At 38.6% G+C, this 18,704-nt stretch overlaps 2 protein-coding genes across 2 annotated transcripts; both read right to left on the bottom strand.

Annotated features, from left to right (window-relative positions):
• Positions 1-475: 475 nt before the first annotated feature.
• Positions 476-12,323, bottom strand: cfap52 (cilia and flagella associated protein 52). The gene is made up of 14 exons (XM_034688897.1): positions 12,099-12,323; positions 11,589-11,788; positions 11,354-11,490; positions 11,120-11,248; positions 10,852-10,951; positions 10,511-10,627; positions 9,195-9,295; positions 8,830-9,000; positions 8,031-8,179; positions 7,632-7,777; positions 7,210-7,361; positions 6,384-6,486; positions 1,166-1,277; positions 476-826 (listed from the first exon to the last, which is right to left on the bottom strand). Exons 1-14 carry the CDS (start codon positions 12,157-12,159, stop codon positions 642-644), a joined length of 1,863 nt encoding a protein of 620 aa, XP_034544788.1. The 5' UTR covers positions 12,160-12,323; the 3' UTR covers positions 476-641.
• Positions 12,324-14,770: 2,447 nt separating this feature from the next.
• On the bottom strand, positions 14,771-18,229 carry LOC117816503 (zinc finger protein 501-like). Its single transcript, XM_034688797.1, has 3 exons — positions 18,067-18,229; positions 17,257-17,314; positions 14,771-15,998 (listed from the first exon to the last, which is right to left on the bottom strand). Exons 2-3 carry the CDS (start codon positions 17,303-17,305, stop codon positions 14,878-14,880), a joined length of 1,170 nt encoding a protein of 389 aa, XP_034544688.1. The 5' UTR covers positions 17,306-17,314; positions 18,067-18,229; the 3' UTR covers positions 14,771-14,877.
• Between the last annotated feature and the right edge of the window lie 475 nt (positions 18,230-18,704).

The following is an 18,704-nucleotide window of genomic DNA, read 5'->3' as shown; positions in this document are numbered from 1 at the left end:
GTCATAGAAGCTTTCTGCTGTACTCTACCTCCCTCTTTAACCAGAATCCTTCAGGGAATCGCTGTTGATAGATTAGCTGACAGCAGCCGTGCACTTAGGCGGCAAAGAATCTGAGCCTCCTCCTTTTCTCTACAGTAGCAGAGCGAGGAATCAGATCTGATTCAGTTTAATGTACTGTATCATATAGCCATGTTTTTACATATCCTTGTGGTTTCATCTACACCGAGAAAATGTGTGGCATGCCATTAATTCTGTTTAGAAAAAAAAAGTCTGAAGAAGCATAGTGCAGACACTTTGAAGTGAAGCATATCTTCTTGTGCCTTGAAGTGTAATTTTAAATCCAAGCTCTGTGAATTCCCACCTAAATTCAGTCCCTGAGGGGAATCACCACTTAAGAGACTACACTGCATAAGATATGTAATCTTCCACTTTCACTTATGTCATTCATGCTCTGTTAAAAAAAGGACAAAAAATGTATACATCCATCAACCAAATTACATTTATTTCTTCAGAGTAAATTCTGCATGTTTATTGAAATATTGTTACGTTTTCATCCTGCTACGAAAGATCCAGAATAATCTTCAGATAAATTTGAATATGCATGTAGTGTTGCTGGATTTCTGAAGACTCATTAAGTCACATTAAGAGGAAGAAGGAGGGTGGGGGAACCTCCAACGCAGAATTGCGCCATCTGCACTGGTACTGATTAAGGTGCTGTTGTTGCAGCAGAGCTTGATGCTGGTGATGCTGCTGCCGTGAACTATTCCTACGTGGGTAACTTCCCCTTCTATGTAGTCCCACACCTTCACCATCTTGTCATCTCCACCTGTCAGGAAAAGGTGAAAAATATGTCAGTAACTTGAGAGGAGTCTGAGGTAAGGATGCATTGTAGTGTTAGCAGAGGAGATGAAAAGAAAAGCTCTGGAGAGATGAAAACACACTCAGCAATAACCAAGAGTATAAAAAAAGAAGAAGCAAACACTAACTTAACTCGAGTGATAATATAAGAAAGTCCATCTTTGATCTGCACTTGAGCATACAGGCTAAGTCAGATCAAGTGTAAAATGGACTTAATTGTTTTCAGTTGAATTACATTGATAGAAAAATCACTAAAAGCAGCAAAGCCACAACCCAACAAGCAGCAAATGTGTCTGATGGACCATACCTGTCACAAAATGTCCACCATCCTGCGAAATGTGCATTCCATTGATGGCTCCCAACTGCGAGCCCTCCAGTTCTCTGATGGCAGTGCCGTCAAACATGTCCCAGTAGACAATCTGAGGAAGCAATGAGCACACATAACAAACATTTGTTCCGGGCTGAAATTATTCATGGTGGATATAAAACCATTGACTGTATATAAAGATGGACGGCACATCTCTACTTACTCCTGTTATACAAAATGGAAACAAAAAGTCTTTGCAGTAAGGATCACCACATGGAACCAAAGTTCTATTGCCTGCCCGCTCTGTTAAAATGCACATTTAACTTCCTGATAAAATAATAAAGATCTCTCATGTTAGTATAGTTCATGGCGTAACAGCTTTTAGTGTCAGTTTGAGATTTTATGGAAAGTTGAATGACTCTTGTGATGGACTCTTATATTACCTTTTACTGTGCCTCCTCTACTTTGCTAATGCGGTGTGCACAGCTCCACAGGAGTGATATTTGTCAACAGAGCTGTCATTCATGTCTAGACATATCAAATAAGTAATTGAAACAAAACTAACTTAGGACATAATTCAGTATGATATGATCTAACTATAATTGCAGAAACAATGTTTGAGAAAAAAATCATTTGAAATGTACTATGATATTATAGTTTGACTCACGTCCCATCTGTTAACATAGAGGTGGTGGGATTTATGACCTATACTGCTGCCCATCAGCAGAGGGAGCTTCAAATGTTTTGGCTTCACTTTTGAAGAGCTGTTACGTCAACCATCTATATACGACCTTTTATACCAACACATGTTAAAGTCGTGTACTAAGGACTTGAGGTTTTTTTTTTAAATGACAATAGTTAAGGGGACAAAAAGTTTGTATCATGGATGACCAATAACATTTGATCCCATTTCTTCAGTTAGATAATGATATTATTGAAAATGATTGATGAATCTTGGGGCAGCCAACTGGCTTACGATACAGATGATACAGATTATATCATCTCATCGTATTGCTTTGCTATTCCTTTAAGGCAACATCATAAACCCAATTATATCCTATTTTGGTAATATATGACCTCAAGCTCCCCTCTCTGCTTTATCATTGTTTATCTGTATGGAAATCAGTACATCTGTGGTTGGATTCTATCAACCTCTTCCTCACACACACCTATGTTTGCTGATCCAAATGAGATTTAATCATCCCCAGAGCTTTATAGCTGTCAAAGTATCGAGTCTCACAAAAGGCAATTGTGAACTGAAGTTATTTATAGCGCAGTCAGCGGAACATCACAGTGCTTGAACACCAACAACTATGCTTTCTTATTATTTATATGACCAATATGATTGTAACTAAAAAGTTTGTTGTTGTAAATGAAGAGCCACATGGTTTTGATAATAAGAAACAGTTTTCTGTGAAATCCTGTATGAGTGAGCTTCACACAATGGCACTGAATTCAGTCCATGTGTGTGCTCAAATGTCCAAAACACATCTGTCAGTGGAAAAACACAGGCTTAACTGATCACAACTCAAGGACATCAAGTGTTTAAATGAACTGAATATCAACCTAAAATAATTACTGTGTATACCCTGACTGTTGTGCAGAAGTTTACTACTTCACTAAATCATATGATATCCTACACAGCATTGCATAACATTGGTATTTTGAAGTAAAAGCTCAAGGCTGATAAGAATATTCATGTATAAGAATAGCCTCCAAAACAGGTTTTCTTTTCTCTGCACAAAACACATTAAAGAAGGGGAGATGTAATCTAACACAGACGTATCAAATGCTGATGTTATTACGCCATGAAAGAGGAACAAAAGGCTCAGTGAATAAAAGGATTTGTATTTATAGTTTCAGAACTGCAGAGTAATTCTCACTGGCCCTTACAAGCAGCATGAACATTCCCATGGGGGATGTTTGAAACTGCATTGTATCTGAAACAGACTGGCTTATTAAGATGGATTTGCTTGCTGATATCAATTCCACAAAATAACTTTGCCAAACATAATTTAAGAAAACATAGCTACAAGCAGAGAGGGGAAATTATTCATAATAAACACCAAAAACAAAGTTCTGAAAATATTTCTCAGTATGAAATCCGAGGGTTTACAGCGGAAAAGAAGATGCAAATTCATCCAGCTCAGATGTGTTTCAAACATGTAAATTAACATCACATCATAACAACAAACAACAACAGTATTCTACAGCTGGATAGATATGTGCTGGTAATCCTTGTATGACCTGAGTTACATCTTCTCTTACTCCTCTCTGGGTCACAACCTCCCTCCCCTGCCTCATCTCATTTCAGCAGCTTATTAGAGACTCCCACCTGTGTGAGTTGTCCAGAACCATCTGTGATCCCCCAACCTTAGCCTTGGTAACTGGCCCAACGCCACAACATGGGCCACCAAGAAATTAATTACATGCAGCTAGCTAGTAAGACTGAGTCCAAAACATCAGGCAGACTGTTGGTACTACTCACCTTCTACACAGAAAGACCTAAGTCCCAACCAAGAGAACTTTCACCTTATTTACAGAAAAGGTTAGCATCATAAAGTCCTTATTGCTCATCTGTCTTTTAAAATATGCATAAATGAGCCAGAGCTAATGGGAATAAATGACAGACCAGCCTATTTTGCTTACAATATACTCATGTGAGCAATTTCCTTTGTTTCCATGCTGCCCTGTAACCCTCATTGTTACACTTCTATGAGAAAATAGATAAACATAGCCATGTGTATTGAGTTTATATATCATCTCAAAGAGCATGTACAATGTGTTATTTATGTAAGCCATAAAGATCAAAGATTGTATTTGCCTTTTTACTAACATGACCATTAACTGCATACAATGAAAACCCTGCTTTCAACTACATGTCCATCTTTCTTGGTCAGACTTCAGAAAATGGGGAGACTGTCAGCACCATATTGTCTCCACTAAATGCACCATCAACATGCATCATCTTCCTCATCCTTCATGCTATTCTACCTCATTAATACAGCCTCTGCCTGACCCCCCTGTATCTCTCTTTTCCTTCACCCCCTCCCTTAGTTGGTTTTATTCGCTCTGAATTTACTCCTAGAGGCATGCCGGGATGTGATGGAGGGTGGGAGAGAGGAGAGGAGAGGAGAGGAGAGGAGATAGAGAGCGAGCGAGCAGAGTGTTGGTATTTGTTTTCCCAGACAGAGCGCCTGTGTCCTGGGATGAGCAGATGGTGGATCTGGCTGGCACTTGGGTGGCATAGGCACATCCGCAGGAAGGCACGAACACCACAGCACACTCCTCTTCTCTGCCCTTTCCTGAATCCCTCCTTCTTTCTCTTTCTCTCTCTCTCTCTCTCTCGTCTCACTCAGCACATCCACAGCGCTTCTTTAATCAGCACAACTTGTCCTCACTTCTCAGCATGCAGGGGAGGCTACAGTATGGGTTTAGTGTGCGGCCAGGGTTCAAGAGGTGTGCATGAAGAGTACAATCAAGCAAACAAGTATTTCATTCTGCCACTGTGAACTTCTGACCTTAAGTTAATAAGTCGAGCCAGTAATCAGAACTACCCACTAAATAACAAACTCACAGGGGCAAGTTTTTTTCCTTCAGCAACTAGCAGCCCCCACAATGGTATAATTATGTTGAGCTGAGGAACAAATTGCGAGCCTTTCAAACTCAATTGTGGACATGGAAGTGTGTATTGAATGTGCAAGTGTTCACTGTATTCCTGCATGTTGATCTTACCAGAGCAGCAGGCTTTTCTCTAATGTACACCGAGGGAAGATTGTAATGAGAATAACAGCATAATGAGACATCAAGATTATGTTAACAGTGGAGTGCCAGTCTCTGCACCCTGAGGAATTTTTAATTACTAGAGTCATTAAACTTTTTTTCCACTGCTGAATTCTCAGTCTCAGGACATTCAAATCAAATTTTACACACATGTGCCTAAAAACAACAAAGTCTTGAGGTACAGGTTATTTGGCAGATTTGTAATACCTCAGTGATCAGATATAATAGTAGAGATAAGTAAACCTAGACCCAGCTGTGTTAAATACTTGATTCTGATTGGTCAAAAACATAGACTGTATAAAATATGGATGTAGTATTCGTGATGTCACCCATCTGTTTCTGAAGTGCTGTTTTGAGGCAAACCGTCGGCAAGAGCCATATTGCTGCCGTCGAGTGATTGTGACGTAAAGAGGCGGGCTTTGAGCCTCCTCGCCAACAGCTGCAGTGTTCCCACCTGTCAATCAAGTCAGCTGTGCCTCTCATTGGAAGACTCGTGATCTTAATACCTCCGAAATTGCCACGTTAGAAAAAATATTCACACCCCTTACAGTGTGTGCGGATCGAGAAATTAGTTAAGTTATCCAGACTACACTGATCTTTTGTACCAGGCTGTAAACATGCTTACTTCTGCTGTAAAGATCGGCTTTTTTGAATTGGTGTAATTTCCGGTACTTCCGGAGCCAGCCTCAAGCGAATCCACGATTAACTTCAGTTTTTAGCACTTCCCGGCATTGGAGTCATATTTTTAGACCGAAGGTTGCCACTTGGTCAAAACCAATCAACAATAGTGATAAATTCTCAACAGCAAAAGCAATTCCAGGGACAACCTAATCACAAACGTCACATCAAATCAGTTCATGTGAAAGGTGTCAAGCTCATTTCACCTCTGCCTGTTAACACTGTGGCAAAAACGTTGTGTTCTGTCTCAGACCGGTCTTGAGAGTTGGGGAAATAATGACAATTACTTGGAACAGTTGTGAGAGCAGTATGAGGAGCTACTGCACCCCAACTATTTCTAAGGGACAATGGGAGTAAGATCCTGTCCTGCAATCCTGGCAACGGCAGCAGAGCTGGTGAGTGTATCTCTAAGTTAACATAACAAAGTGACTTAAACCACAAGCAATTGTAATAATAGAAAAAATGCTAAAACTTTTCTGGATTAAAGGGTCTGCCTACATTATGTTTAAATGTGTGTCAACTGCAAAGCTCCAAGAGGAAGGAGAGCTTAATGAGGACAGAAATGTCAACATAAATATTCCTATAGAAGTTCCAAAGAAGAGAAGTCCCACAAGCAAGACACCTCTACTTCCTGTCAGGGTCTTGTCTCACCCTGTCAGGAGTCTATTTGGCATAACTACAAGCTAACTATACATTATCCCGTCCTTATCAACTAGTAGCTTACCTTGAGCTGAGTTTCTGAATTCCCAAAACTTACCTTTCTGTCAGTGCCGCTGGTGATGAACTGGTATTCCTCTGGGTGGTAGCACACAGTGCGAAACAATGTGTTGGCGATCACCATAGTTAGACTTGTAAACCGCCTACAGAAAAAGATGCAGAAGAGAAGAAGAGATAAAATGGAGAGAGAAAAGTTACTTTCACCTCGAGAGCGATAAATAATCAAACATAGTAAAACCCATTATGCAATGTCAATGACTGTTGAATTTGATAAAGTGCTTAGTTCTTTCCGACAAGCGAATGAATACAAGCCAATTTGTATAGTTGCAACACTCATTAAAGCTTCTCTGCCTGATACACTTTAACTTTAGGCTTTGACTATAAATACAAAAGCTGTAAATCCATACTATACTTGATGAATACAGTCTGGGAGTCATTAATCCACAGAACTATTCACTGAAAAAAAAGAATGGAGTATAAAAAAGGACAGCCATCACAAGAGTTTTTACAGGTTTTACTCTCATCAATGAAGAAGCCAGCGGATTAAAGGATTTAAAGCTTTCTTAATAAAGAACACACTTGATTTCTTATTATTCCTCCTGCACCAGCCAGGCACCAATGAAAATATGAGCTTTTCTCTCTTTCTTTGAGAGCCATCTACATCTTTTGGATGTATAGTCTGTTTTTTTTTCTTGGCCTTGTAGTTGAAACATGTAATTCAGACTTTCGAGGAGTGTAAGGGATTTCACTACTACTATAAATCAAGAGGAAATTCCTTGGAGGCTGTTTCATGCACTTCCAATGGGGTATAGGATACACACTGTATTTACGAGATGTGCATTGCTGTCTAAATTTGGGCTACTCACACAATGTCCCAAACGATGCAGGCACCGTCAGCGCTGGCAGTGACGCATTCTCTGTCGTTACTCTTCATTTTGATACAGGTAACTGTGGCTTTGTGCTCCTTCATGGTCTCAAGCAGCTTATGGCCACGGGGCTGCAGCTCCCAAACACGAACCTACAACAGATGGACAGAAACTATTACAAATTTACCTTGTCCCTGACATCACTATTTTGTCCTTGTTTCAACAATGAGTAATTCATTAGGGAGATAATTATTCCATTTGAAACCATGTACTTAATTGATTTAGACAATAACTATTCAAAACAGTACTAGTAAGGTATATTATACAACCAACTGTTGTTCATTTACTACAAATGGAGCGAGCTGCAAGAAATAAAGTTGTCTTCTATGTCACTCTGTCATGATGCTTGTTAACCTACTGACCTGCCCCTCTCCTCCACCACTGACAATTCTCTTACAGTCCCTGGTTCCTGCGATGGCTGTCACACCCATTCTGTGTGCATTGTGAATGATGATCATGAGCTGGCCACTTTCCGGAGCAAACACACGAATCTTACCATCATTCCACGCTAAAAGACAAAGACAAAAAAATCAGTGATAAACAAGATTAATGTGATTACACATTTGAAATAGTTTCATTTTAGTTGATATACATCAGATATGTGGGGGACAAGATTTGCAGGTACCCTTACTCGTAACTGAAACACTTACTGTATGTTAATATTAATGACCTACAGTTTAAACTAAGTGACAAAAGTTGAAGATCAAATGCTGTACAAAGCTTTAAGTAACAAGAAATGTCTTGTTTGCAGTTATTCCCACCACTGATGATGCTATGTCCATCAATCATAAAATCCACAGAGTTGCAGGTCATGTTGGGAACAGTGATGCGCAGCAGCTCTTTGGGCTTGTTTATATGCCACAACCTGATGTCCTCTAAAGAGCACGTTGCAAACAATTCAGATGTTCCACTAGAAGAAGAAAAAAAGAGATTTGGGATTTCAGTTTGTGCATGTGATATAACTAGCTTTAAGATTAAGGCATAAAGACTTAATGTTAAATAAGGGATTCACAAAATGATATGACATAACCCTCGGATTTCTTCAGATATCTATAACCAGTGCTGTTTTTCTAAGCTTAGTTAACAGAAACAGAGGACAGCAAATGTTGCCCTCTAGTGAGAGCAATGGGGTACTGAATTCAGGCATTACAAGAGATATGGGATTGATGCTGTCTGCTGAGAAAGATCAGTTACCACTTGAAATGCCCATCCACATGAGAACCAATCACTAAACCACACCAACCTTATGGTTGTTTTTGTATTATAAATAGACTATAGACACTTTTTTTTATAATACTTCTGTTCAAGAGAAAATTTCTAACTGTGAACCTGACTGATTTTTAACTTTGCATCTTTTCTATTTTGACAAGCTAAGTGATAGTTTCCCAGCATGACTTGTCTTATTCTTCAATCTGATTGCTTCAAATGAGATGAGAAATTTCAAATCTGAAAAAGCCCTTCTGCCTTTATTCTGTCCATCGGGTCTCTATTGGGGGTTTGAACCATTTTCAGATTGTTAACTTTGACTCTTTTTCCCTGAATTGTCCGTATGTCACTTACAAACATATGGCGACATCATTGACAGCACTGCTGTGGCTGGTGGAAATGAGTTCACTATTGAAGTCATCATAACTGAAGCGGTACATCTGACCAGCCTCTGTACCAACAAAGAACTGCTGCCCCTCTCCTCTCAGAGCGATGGAGGTCACCCCCTTTTCAAGCTGGACTTCCCTAATGAGGGACAAGAGCAACAAAGAGCTGGTAATGAGCACTGCAAAATAAACTCTAGATAACTTGTCTAATGTAAAAAAAATGTAAAAAAATGTAGACAAAAACTACTGTAAATACTGCTTGCCATTTATTATCACCAACTGTAAGTATTTTCCCACCAGGTTTGATTCAAGCAATTCAGTTACAGGACTTACTTGTGAATTTTGAAGTTGGTCCTGGAACACAGAGTGAAGGTGCCTGATCCAGAGCCTACAAGCAGGTCCCCAGTCTTCAGTGCCCTGAGAACATTAACCCCCTGCACAAAAACACTATAAATGAGCATTGAGTATTAAAGCTCTCAGTAAGACTTTTCAGACCGTTAGAAAATAGACTGAAATTGGTGCTGATGCATCTATGTTAATTACAATTACATAAGAGTACGAGAAAAAAATGGACAAGATTGATGATCTCTACTTTTTTTTTTTTAATGCTCCTACTTATATTTCTTAGGGCCCCTTTCAGTCATCATCCTTTGGGGAAACATCCTTATTCTTCTCCTTAATATGATGCCCCTGGGTATCAGATTGTCCACAGCAAAGACTCATACAGACTGATATCTTTTGACTGTTAAAATATATCTTTTTTGTTTGTCTTTTTTTTGTTGTTGACAAAATCAGCAAAGAAATAAGAGGTATCATTTTGTCCACAGGGATATGTCAAAATACACAGAAACAGAAAGTTCCTCACCAGAGTCTTAAGAAATTGTCCTAAAATTGAAATCTATATTGACGAGCACTTTTCAAGTTGTATTTTCGTTAATATCAGCAGAGCCATAAATAAATTATTAAATATACTATCCAGAGTGCTTTGGGTTGTCTTTTCTGCCTGAGTTAGTTTGGAGATCTAGACTGAAAGCTCCAACATTCTAGCTTACACTGTACCATATCTCTAAGCTAATACACATATAAGTTAGGTACCAGGAGCAAAGGAAACTTACAGAAGTCATTTCTCAATACATTTCAGGGGCACCAAATTCTAGAATATTTATTCCAATATGGCGAAAAACTGGTGGTTATAAAAGATTCTTGAAAAAACATTTAACCACTGTTATTTAATTATACTCATTATGCTCGACATACTCATAGACAGGTTTCCATACACATCATATTCATATGTTCTACTTTTCTACTGAATTCTGTTGATGTAATAACTGTATTTATATAACTTGTTAATTTTGTATATTTTTGTGTTATTTTATTTACAGTATTTATAGTTATTTATTTGATAGTATCAAATATTGTCTTTATGTGAGTGTCAGTTTAGTCCCTTTTCATTAATAAGATTTCTGAGTTTTCTGCCTCTTCCTGCAATGTATATTATTTATCTTTGTTCTTTGTTTTTATGTATTTTTTAAATTGTGCAAATAAATAAACAGAAACAGAAAAGACGCTAAAATAAATATATAATCAATAATAATTACCTTGCACAGAGCCACATTAGAAATGCCATGACTTATTCTACGATGACCTACCAGGCTGTATTTTGTTTTGACTGGACCACAGTTAGTCAGAAGCCCCGTCTTCATGTTGATCTTCATTATGTCTCCACTGGTGGTGCCACAGAAAATGAACTGATCATCCTCTGAAATCTGTGCAGTACAAACATGTTTACATGACCCATAAAATATCTGGTGTACTATGCATGTTTTTGGATAAGACAGAAAGGATAAATAACTGTATCAAATTACATTGAGTTGTGTCCTTGTGTATCCACAAGCGCACAATAAATAGTCATGTTCATCACTAATCATTTGTTGACTCTTGGAAATGCTTGTCATTTTGTTCTAAGATGGACGTCAAAATGGCATCATACCTCGACACATTTCACAATCCTCTTCAGCTTGCCAGTCTGGCATTCCATGGGCCTGATTTTCGTGTTGGGGAGGTCCAGCTCCCAGATTCGCAATGTTCCACTGCCAAAACAAAAAACGAAAAACGGTGATGTTAAAATAATTTTAAAATTATGATGAAAATGAGGTTATCAATATCTAGGGGGAGCTTAAATGATTTTGGAATTTATAAATCTATGGGGGGACAAAAAAGATGTCTGTGATGTTGTAAACAAAGCAGATGAAGCTCACCGTCCAGCAGAAACAAACACATTGTCATTTGTGTTGGAGAACTGAACAGTGATGCATTTATCAGAACTATGCACAAAAGCTGGGCTCCCACAGATGGCCTGTTTGGTTTCAATATTCCATACCACTATGCTGAAAACACAGAAAAAAATGTCATCTGTAAGGCATTGTCTGGACTCTGAATGTTATGTGATGTGTTACATACATTTAAACTTAAACTCTAAACTGAATGTTTACCTGCCATCATCCTTCCCACCTATGGACACGAGGTACTTGTCATTTGGAGAGAAGGCCAGTGCTTTCACTTTTGTCATGTGAAGCAACAGCCGGGCATATTCTGTTTGCTGTTCATAGTCCCAGATAATAATTGGAGCCTGAGAAAATATGTTTAAAAAGCCACATAATTGAACACTTGTGATGTCAACCCTACCTACAGAAGGATTCAAAAATGTACTGTAACTGCTGTTGCTACCTTAAAACCACTAAAGTTGTTTTGTCCGGAGGCAATATAAGATCCACTTTTGGACACTGAAATACAGGATACATTGTTTGTGTGTCCTTGCAGGAACTCCTGCTTGTCATCTTTGATTCTCTTTATGATGACTGTACTCCCCAGTGGATAGATCAGGTGCTCTCTGTCTGGATGGACTCTCAGGCCAGAAACCACATGCCCTGATGAAACAAAGTAAAATGTAACATGATATCCTACACACTTTAATACAGAGAAGAACACAACAATAATGAGAAGACCTGACCTGTACTCCATTAGGGTTTATGTTGTTTTACTTGAATTGTTTCCAAAGTAGAAAGCAGAGAAAAATCTCTTCTGGTATACTTTTGCCATGTCCTTGGGTTGTCAATTTGAAATCTAAGAACTGTTTGTTTAGTTGGGCAAATTAGCGTGCTACCCTGCTCCTGTTCATTTACATTTTAATTGTTGACTCAAATAGACTTTCACCATAGTGTTCGAGGTACAACTTACCGTTAAATCCAATAACAGCCTCCAGTTCAAGTTGGGAAACAACCCGTGGTTCAAGAGCCATGGCGTAAAATTATATATTTGTCCCAGTCTTAAAATGTTGAGAAAGAGCTTATTTCCTTCAACTTTTGCTAACGCAATTTCTCAAACAACTAATACCAAACAAACGTTGCCTAGCAATAGCTGGGGTTCCTTTGACCACTGTCATTGGCCGGTGAACGTCCTCGGTGCCTTCATGTGCTGTCGGAAATGTTTGATCCCCAAAGCTGTAAACATGGAGAGACATGAAGTCTGCCTTTTTATAACACTTTTACTTCTGTCTGAAAACGTCATTTTTGATTTAAAAAAAAAAAGTTAGTTACAAGTTAGCTAACAGATAACGTCGACCATGCCCTGGCGAAAATTATTATTTTGATATATATCGTACAAAACTAGGAGATATAGGGCGCCGTTTGTAAAGTGGTGCACACCGAAAATAACAGTAACATTTCTCCACATTTAGCTCCAAAACGTTATAAAAATGTAGAGGGAATTTTTAAGTCACTTTATCACATTTAGAGGGATATTTGTGATCTTCTTCACATTGAATTTTGTTCTGAAAAATATATTAAGTTAAAATAATTGTTAAATCCAAATGCTAAATCTAAATCTAAATGTTAAATATAAATATAAATTGAAATGTTAAATTTAAATCTAAATATTAAATATAAATATAAATATAAATCTAAATATTAAATCTAAATCTAAATGCTAAATATAAATCTTAAATATAAATCAAAATGCTAAATATAAATATAAATGTTAAAATGTGTTTGTGTAGTTCTGTTTGTCTCGGTGGTTTAGCCGTAACTGTATACCGTGGGTCTCCACGGTTGAACGTGGAGCAAACACAGAGCAAATTTCACTCAGACCAGGCCATTCATGTAGAGGTGGTAATGATGGCTATAATTCTCCACCTATGCACCCATGGTCATATCTTCAGCCTGTGTTAGAGGTTTTTGAAATGAAGAATGATACGTATCATTTGAAATGTTTTCCCCATTTCCCACTCTCCACCCTGAGAAAGCGTTTTGAGCTACGTAACATTTGTTTAATTCCGGATGAACTTTTCAAACTAAGTTGTCTGTGCTTAGAGTAACTTAGTTGCTGTTTTTATTCCATAGGTATACTCTTGACTGCTTTGTGAAAATACAATGTTTTGAGATTTTCTCAAAAGTACTTTGAATACTGAAGTATTTTTCAAAAGCAAGTACTTCAGTACTTTAACTCAAGTAATAATTTGACTGAACAACTTTCACTTATATTGGAGTAATATTTGACCAGGAGGTTAGCCACCTTGTTAAGAGCTACAGTCTGCCTGCCTGTCAGTCATGTCAGATTGTGCCTCCAATTATGAAAATTTCATTATCTTAATATCTTCTAAACTACTTATAAATATAACCTAATGCACGCCCGTACAGAGTATGGGATTAGAGAAATAATTTGTTTATTGTAAATGGCTGGAAACACGTTTACTTTTGCTGTGCAGAGTCAGATGTTGTAGTTTTTTGAATAGGTGTGCATGTGGCTTCCAGTACTCAAGCTGCAGTTTTTAGCACTTCTGTATGTGACATTTTTTTGTAATGGTGGAGACTGATGACTGAAAAACTACTTTTACAATGAAAACCTGAGAAAATCAAAACATTGAACAGTGTTTAAGGCTATATAATTCAAAAAGCTCTTATTGCAAAAGCTGCTGTGTGACGACTGTACTGGTGTTACTTTTATGTTCGTATATTGTATCACAAAGACAATTACTGAATTTAAAAAGTAATTATCCAACTTTAACTGTTAATTGTAGAGTAAAAAGGAAAGTATTTCCTTACAGCTGTAAAGGATTAACGCAAATCCAAAACAGGAGTTTTGCCATTGGACAATACGTCACAAAGCATTGCTGAACATACTCTCACAATGTCAGGTGCATTTCTTGTATGGAGACTTTTGTGACAGTATATATATATCTGCTCCAAGTCTGTATGACACAAGCAAATCTGCCAGGCTAGAATAATAGGAAATATAGATATAACAATTTTAAAAATTCTGTTCTGGGCATTTTAATGATTATGATGGAAAATTGCTGGAAAAATGTGGACAAAAAAACTTTAAATCTCAAAAACTGCAGCAAGAAAATATCTGAGCTACCTCCAGAAATTAACTGTGCAAAATTATTGTGCTATTTAATATTTGTGTTTCTTCTTTTCTACTATTATAGTGAGGTAGCAGATTACATCAGATCACAATTGTAAAAATGCACTGTAATTTGGCATATCCATTAATCGTACAGGTGCAGAGTCTCATTAATTTGTTATGATGAATTTAGTCGCATGTAAAAAAAAAATAATGGAAAAAGCGTTTTAGGGGTTCTGGGGGATCAACTCTTTTTTGGTTGTAATTAAATTTTTGGTTTATTAAAAATTGGAATCTGTTCCAAGAAAAAGGTTTTCTTCACACTTTTGGAAGGTAAATACATACATAAATAAAAAGGAGATGTAAAAAGAGCTTTCTCACGTACAGGCATGTGATGTCAGAAAATGAACCTTTTGACTGATCAGTGAGAGTATAAAAAAGGTTGAAAGCAGCACTCTAAAAATGTCGTATTGATAGTGTGGGGACAATTGAACAAACAATCAGGAGGGTTGATCTTGACAAAGCTTTGCAATTCCTTTTTAATGTAATATAAATTAAAACATTTTAGCTTGACTTCAGCTCCAGGAAAACTATCATCGATAAGGATTTTGCTTCTTCAAGAGTTACAAAGATTCTCAGAGGGTGCTTCAAAACTTGACGTGTCTTTGGGTGTGTCCGGAGACATCTGTCTGTGTGCATGTGTCCTGCGGTGTCTGCTCAGAGAATGACTCCATGAAAACCTGCGCCCGCATGTTAGGCACAGATAGGGTCTTTCTCCTGTGTGTGTCCGCTGATGTTTTGTCAGGGACTTGTACCGTGTGAATGTAGCTCCACATTCATTGCAAATATATTTCTCCGACTTAATGTGGACGTTTTGTTCGTGTTCTTTCATGTTGCCCAGCTGTGAGAAACCTTTACCGCACACGGGGCAGAGATGTGGTTTCTCTCCTGAGTGGGTGAGTCCGTGAATATTCAAATCATGACGAGAGTAAAATCCCTTTGCGCAGATTAGACATTTGTAAGGTCTTTCCCCTGTGTGGCTCCTCATATGTCTTTTGAGCCCTTCTGAGCGGGAGAAGCAGCTCTCACACAGGCTGCATCTGAAAGGTTTCTCTCCTGTGTGAGAGCGGAAGTGTCGACGGAGCTCAGACGCTTTGAAGAAGCACATCCCACAGTCGGCACAGCTGTGAGGTTTCTCCGGCTGTTCCTCGTGTGTCTTCTCGTGTGCTTTGCAGTGTCCTGACTCAGAGAATCCTTTCCCGCAGACCGAGCAGGTAAAAGGCTTCTCCCCGGTGTGCATTCTCTTATGACGGACAAGTTTATTAAGTTTACTGAAAGTCTTCATGCAGTATGAACACTGATGAGGCACCTTTGGTTTCTTAGAGTGTGTGCGCTTATGCCTCTCTAACTTTGAAGGCCTGTTAAACACTTTCCCACAGTCAGGACAGGGGTGCTTGTTAGTCCTATTGTGGCAGTTCTGGTGTCGCGTCAGCTTCTCCTGTTGTGTGAAAGTCTTCTCACAGTGCTGACACTGATGAAGTGCCTTAGGCTTCCTTTGGTGGATAGGTCTATGCCTTTCTAGCTTGGATGGTCTATCAAATACCTTCCCGCAGACGGAGCAGGGGTAACTCCTGTCTGCTGTGTTACTCCCTGCCTGTTTGGAGTTCTCAGGCTCAGTGGAGGTTGATGCATCATTGGAGTCTGAATCTGAAACCTTAACAGTGATTTCTCCTGGACCTGGGGAACAAGCACATCATAGTCTTTATAAATGCTTTCTAAACATCTACAGCATGATATGCCTGATATGAGAAAAACACATGCAGTCATATTGTTCAATATTGGGATAATTATATGCATTATGACAGAAATACAAATATTAAAGAGTGCATATAAGCTATACATCAAGGTTTCTGTATCTATCTTCTGTTCCTTATGTTTTAAACAATACCTGTGTCTATATTGTCTTTCCTTGATCCATGATAAATCCAATAACCTGTTCTTGTCACTGATAAATGAGCAGCAGTAAATCTTGAGAATTATGACAGTAGGCTTGAACACACCTGACTGCATCAAAATTATGTGAAAGCATGGTCATTTTACCCAGGCCTCTCTCAAAGTCCGATCAAGACGATGTGTTCATTCCAAATGTTCATAGTGAGAGATAATGATGCACTGATATGATCCTGGTATCGGATATTGGCTAGATCGGACTCAAAAAGCTAGATCGGATATTGGTAACAAGGGGCCGATATATAGTGCAGATCCATATGGCAGATCTATTCATCTCAGCTCTATGCTTATCTGTGTTGACAACAGCCATGTGTGTCTCCTACATCTGTGCATTTTTGCCCGGTGGAGCATGATGGAGGATAACTACAGAGGCTCTGCAGTTTAGGTGCATGTCATGCTTCTCTTGCTAACAACTCCGCCAGAAACCTGCAACATATGCAGCTGTAATGTTTCCACGGATGGCGGTCACTCTGAAAAATATAATGGAACCCCAAAGGAGGAAGTTTACGTCAGCTGTAGCCTACTTCGTTTAATGAATTCAAAGTGTGAAAACCTTCTTGAAATTAAGGGATTCCAGCCTCTGGTTTAGCACTTGGAACCCAGGTACAGCTCACTATCAAGTCAGAAAAGCCTGAAGTTGCCAAAACATGATTCCATCCTCACATTAAGGAATAGAGATGTTAAATCAATACCAGGATCAGATCAGCTAGTATCGGCCGATACCAAAGCCCAGGTATCGATATCGGTATCAGGACCTAAAAAGTGGGATCGGTGCATCTCTAGTGTGAGGACTATGAAATTGTGATTTTTGTAGCCCCAGTTGGAGGGTCATTTTACTTTGATTCAGGTCTTTAGTCCATCCGCACTTCTAGGCTTTCAACATTTTCTAATTTGTAGCTGACTGTTGGTTATGCATCAGATACGTAATAGTTTCTTGAGTACTGACCAAAAGAAAAAGGAAATATAAAGAGTCATCAGTACTTACTTTCTTCTGAAGAGGCTGTTTTAGGGACAGATTCAGATTCTGGGCCCATGACTGCAACCTATTAATATACGACACAGAAGCAGACACAAAGTTAGGACATGATAGCTTAAATTAGTGTTGTGGAGCTGGTATTAAGTGGCTGACAGTGGGGTTTTTTATGCTTGAAAATTAAGAGTTCAAATGTTATTCAGATAAATGGGCCGTTAGAATATCTATACCTACTCAAATATTGTGACGGGGATCAACGAGACACGATTTACAAGCTATTTTATACAGTCTATGTTTACAAGACTATAAAATACAATGTAACGCAAAAAGGGGCGGGGTCGCATCTCAAAGGCAAAGAACCCGGATAGTGTTTCAAAAATATGCGTTATAAATTCCCAGGTATTAAATCGGGTTGCTGTGTTAGGACCAAGCATCTACAAAGTAGGTTTAAACAGTCTCAAAGTCCCCACTGTGAGGTCTTCTTTCAGCTTCCTTACATGTTGAGATAGATGCTATTTCTGATACTCACACAGCTGTTTGGTTAAACCATTTACATTTGAATGTAACATCTGTAAATGGGCAGGACTGCTACGCAAATAACATTTGATTCAAGTTTCTCACAACATAGAAACCGCGTTCGTTTCATGGTTATACTAACATATGATGCTACTGAGGTGCCTTTAAAAAGTTGGGTAGGATGATTGTTTATCTGGGACACATGCATACAGAGAGAGCTAGGTAAGCTAACCAAGCTAAAGCTAACGTTGTTGTCGGGTTAGCTTGAGAAGCAGACAAAGCAGTCCACATAATAGTGACTCCCACCTCTCTACAGATCCTTAAAAGAAGGTTGCCACATCTTTTGTCCAAGACGTTGTGTGTTGTCTACATCGTGTTTAGAGATGATAGTCGCAGCAGCTTGGTGTGTGAACAGCTACATGGCACGTCCCTTTCACGCTACCTTCAAGTGCCCCTCGTAAAGTCGGACTTCTTGTCGAATAATTTGATTGTCATAGAATTTCAATCGGCCACATACCTACTTCTTTTCAGTAGGGACACTGAGAATAACTTCCAGCTATCTACAGCATAATTTTAACGACCACGTTAAATATCGACCTTAGGTCAATAGACTCAAAAAAAATCCTCCACTGACTTAAAACCAGAGACCTACATGTGTCTTCATTGTTGACTTTTACTCTGTTATCCAGTAGTTGAAACCAGGGGTTCCCAAATTTTTCATCCCACGACCCCCAAAATACAAGTTCCAAAGACTTGTGACCCCCACTGTCCCTCAGTGTTTTATTGTGGCTTCATTTACCTGGTCTGAAGAAAATTAACCTACCTATACGAGAATGTCTTAAAGGTATCTTTTTGCTAGATGACTGTCATATAGTCATCTGGCAAAAAAAATGGCAGAAAACTCATCACATTTTCTATTTTCAAGGTTTTATTTCAAGGTTAGC

This window comes from Notolabrus celidotus, chromosome 7 (genome assembly GCF_009762535.1).
Source record: "Notolabrus celidotus isolate fNotCel1 chromosome 7, fNotCel1.pri, whole genome shotgun sequence".
Lineage (NCBI taxonomy): Eukaryota > Metazoa > Chordata > Actinopteri > Labriformes > Labridae > Notolabrus > Notolabrus celidotus.
The sequence above is the reverse complement of the archived record's forward strand: the minus strand, read 5'-3'. Positions and strand labels throughout refer to the sequence as shown.

Coding starts and splice junctions, on each gene's coding strand:
- cfap52 (XM_034688897.1), bottom strand. CDS start 12,159: ATGGCTCTTGAACCACGGGTTGTTTCCCAACTTGAACTGGAGGCTGTT. Junction 9,296..10,510: donor TCAAAACAAAATACAGCCTG/GTAGGTCATCGT, acceptor GTTTTTGTGCAG/GGGGTTAATGTTCTCAGGGC. Junction 1,278..6,383: donor CCAGCGGCACTGACAGAAAG/GTAAGTTTTGGG, acceptor TTGCTTCCTCAG/ATTGTCTACTGGGACATGTT.
- LOC117816503 (XM_034688797.1), bottom strand. CDS start 17,305: ATGGGCCCAGAATCTGAATCTGTCCCTAAAACAGCCTCTTCAGAAGAA. Junction 15,999..17,256: donor AACAGCCTCTTCAGAAGAAA/GTAAGTACTGAT, acceptor CTTGTTCCCCAG/GTCCAGGAGAAATCACTGTT.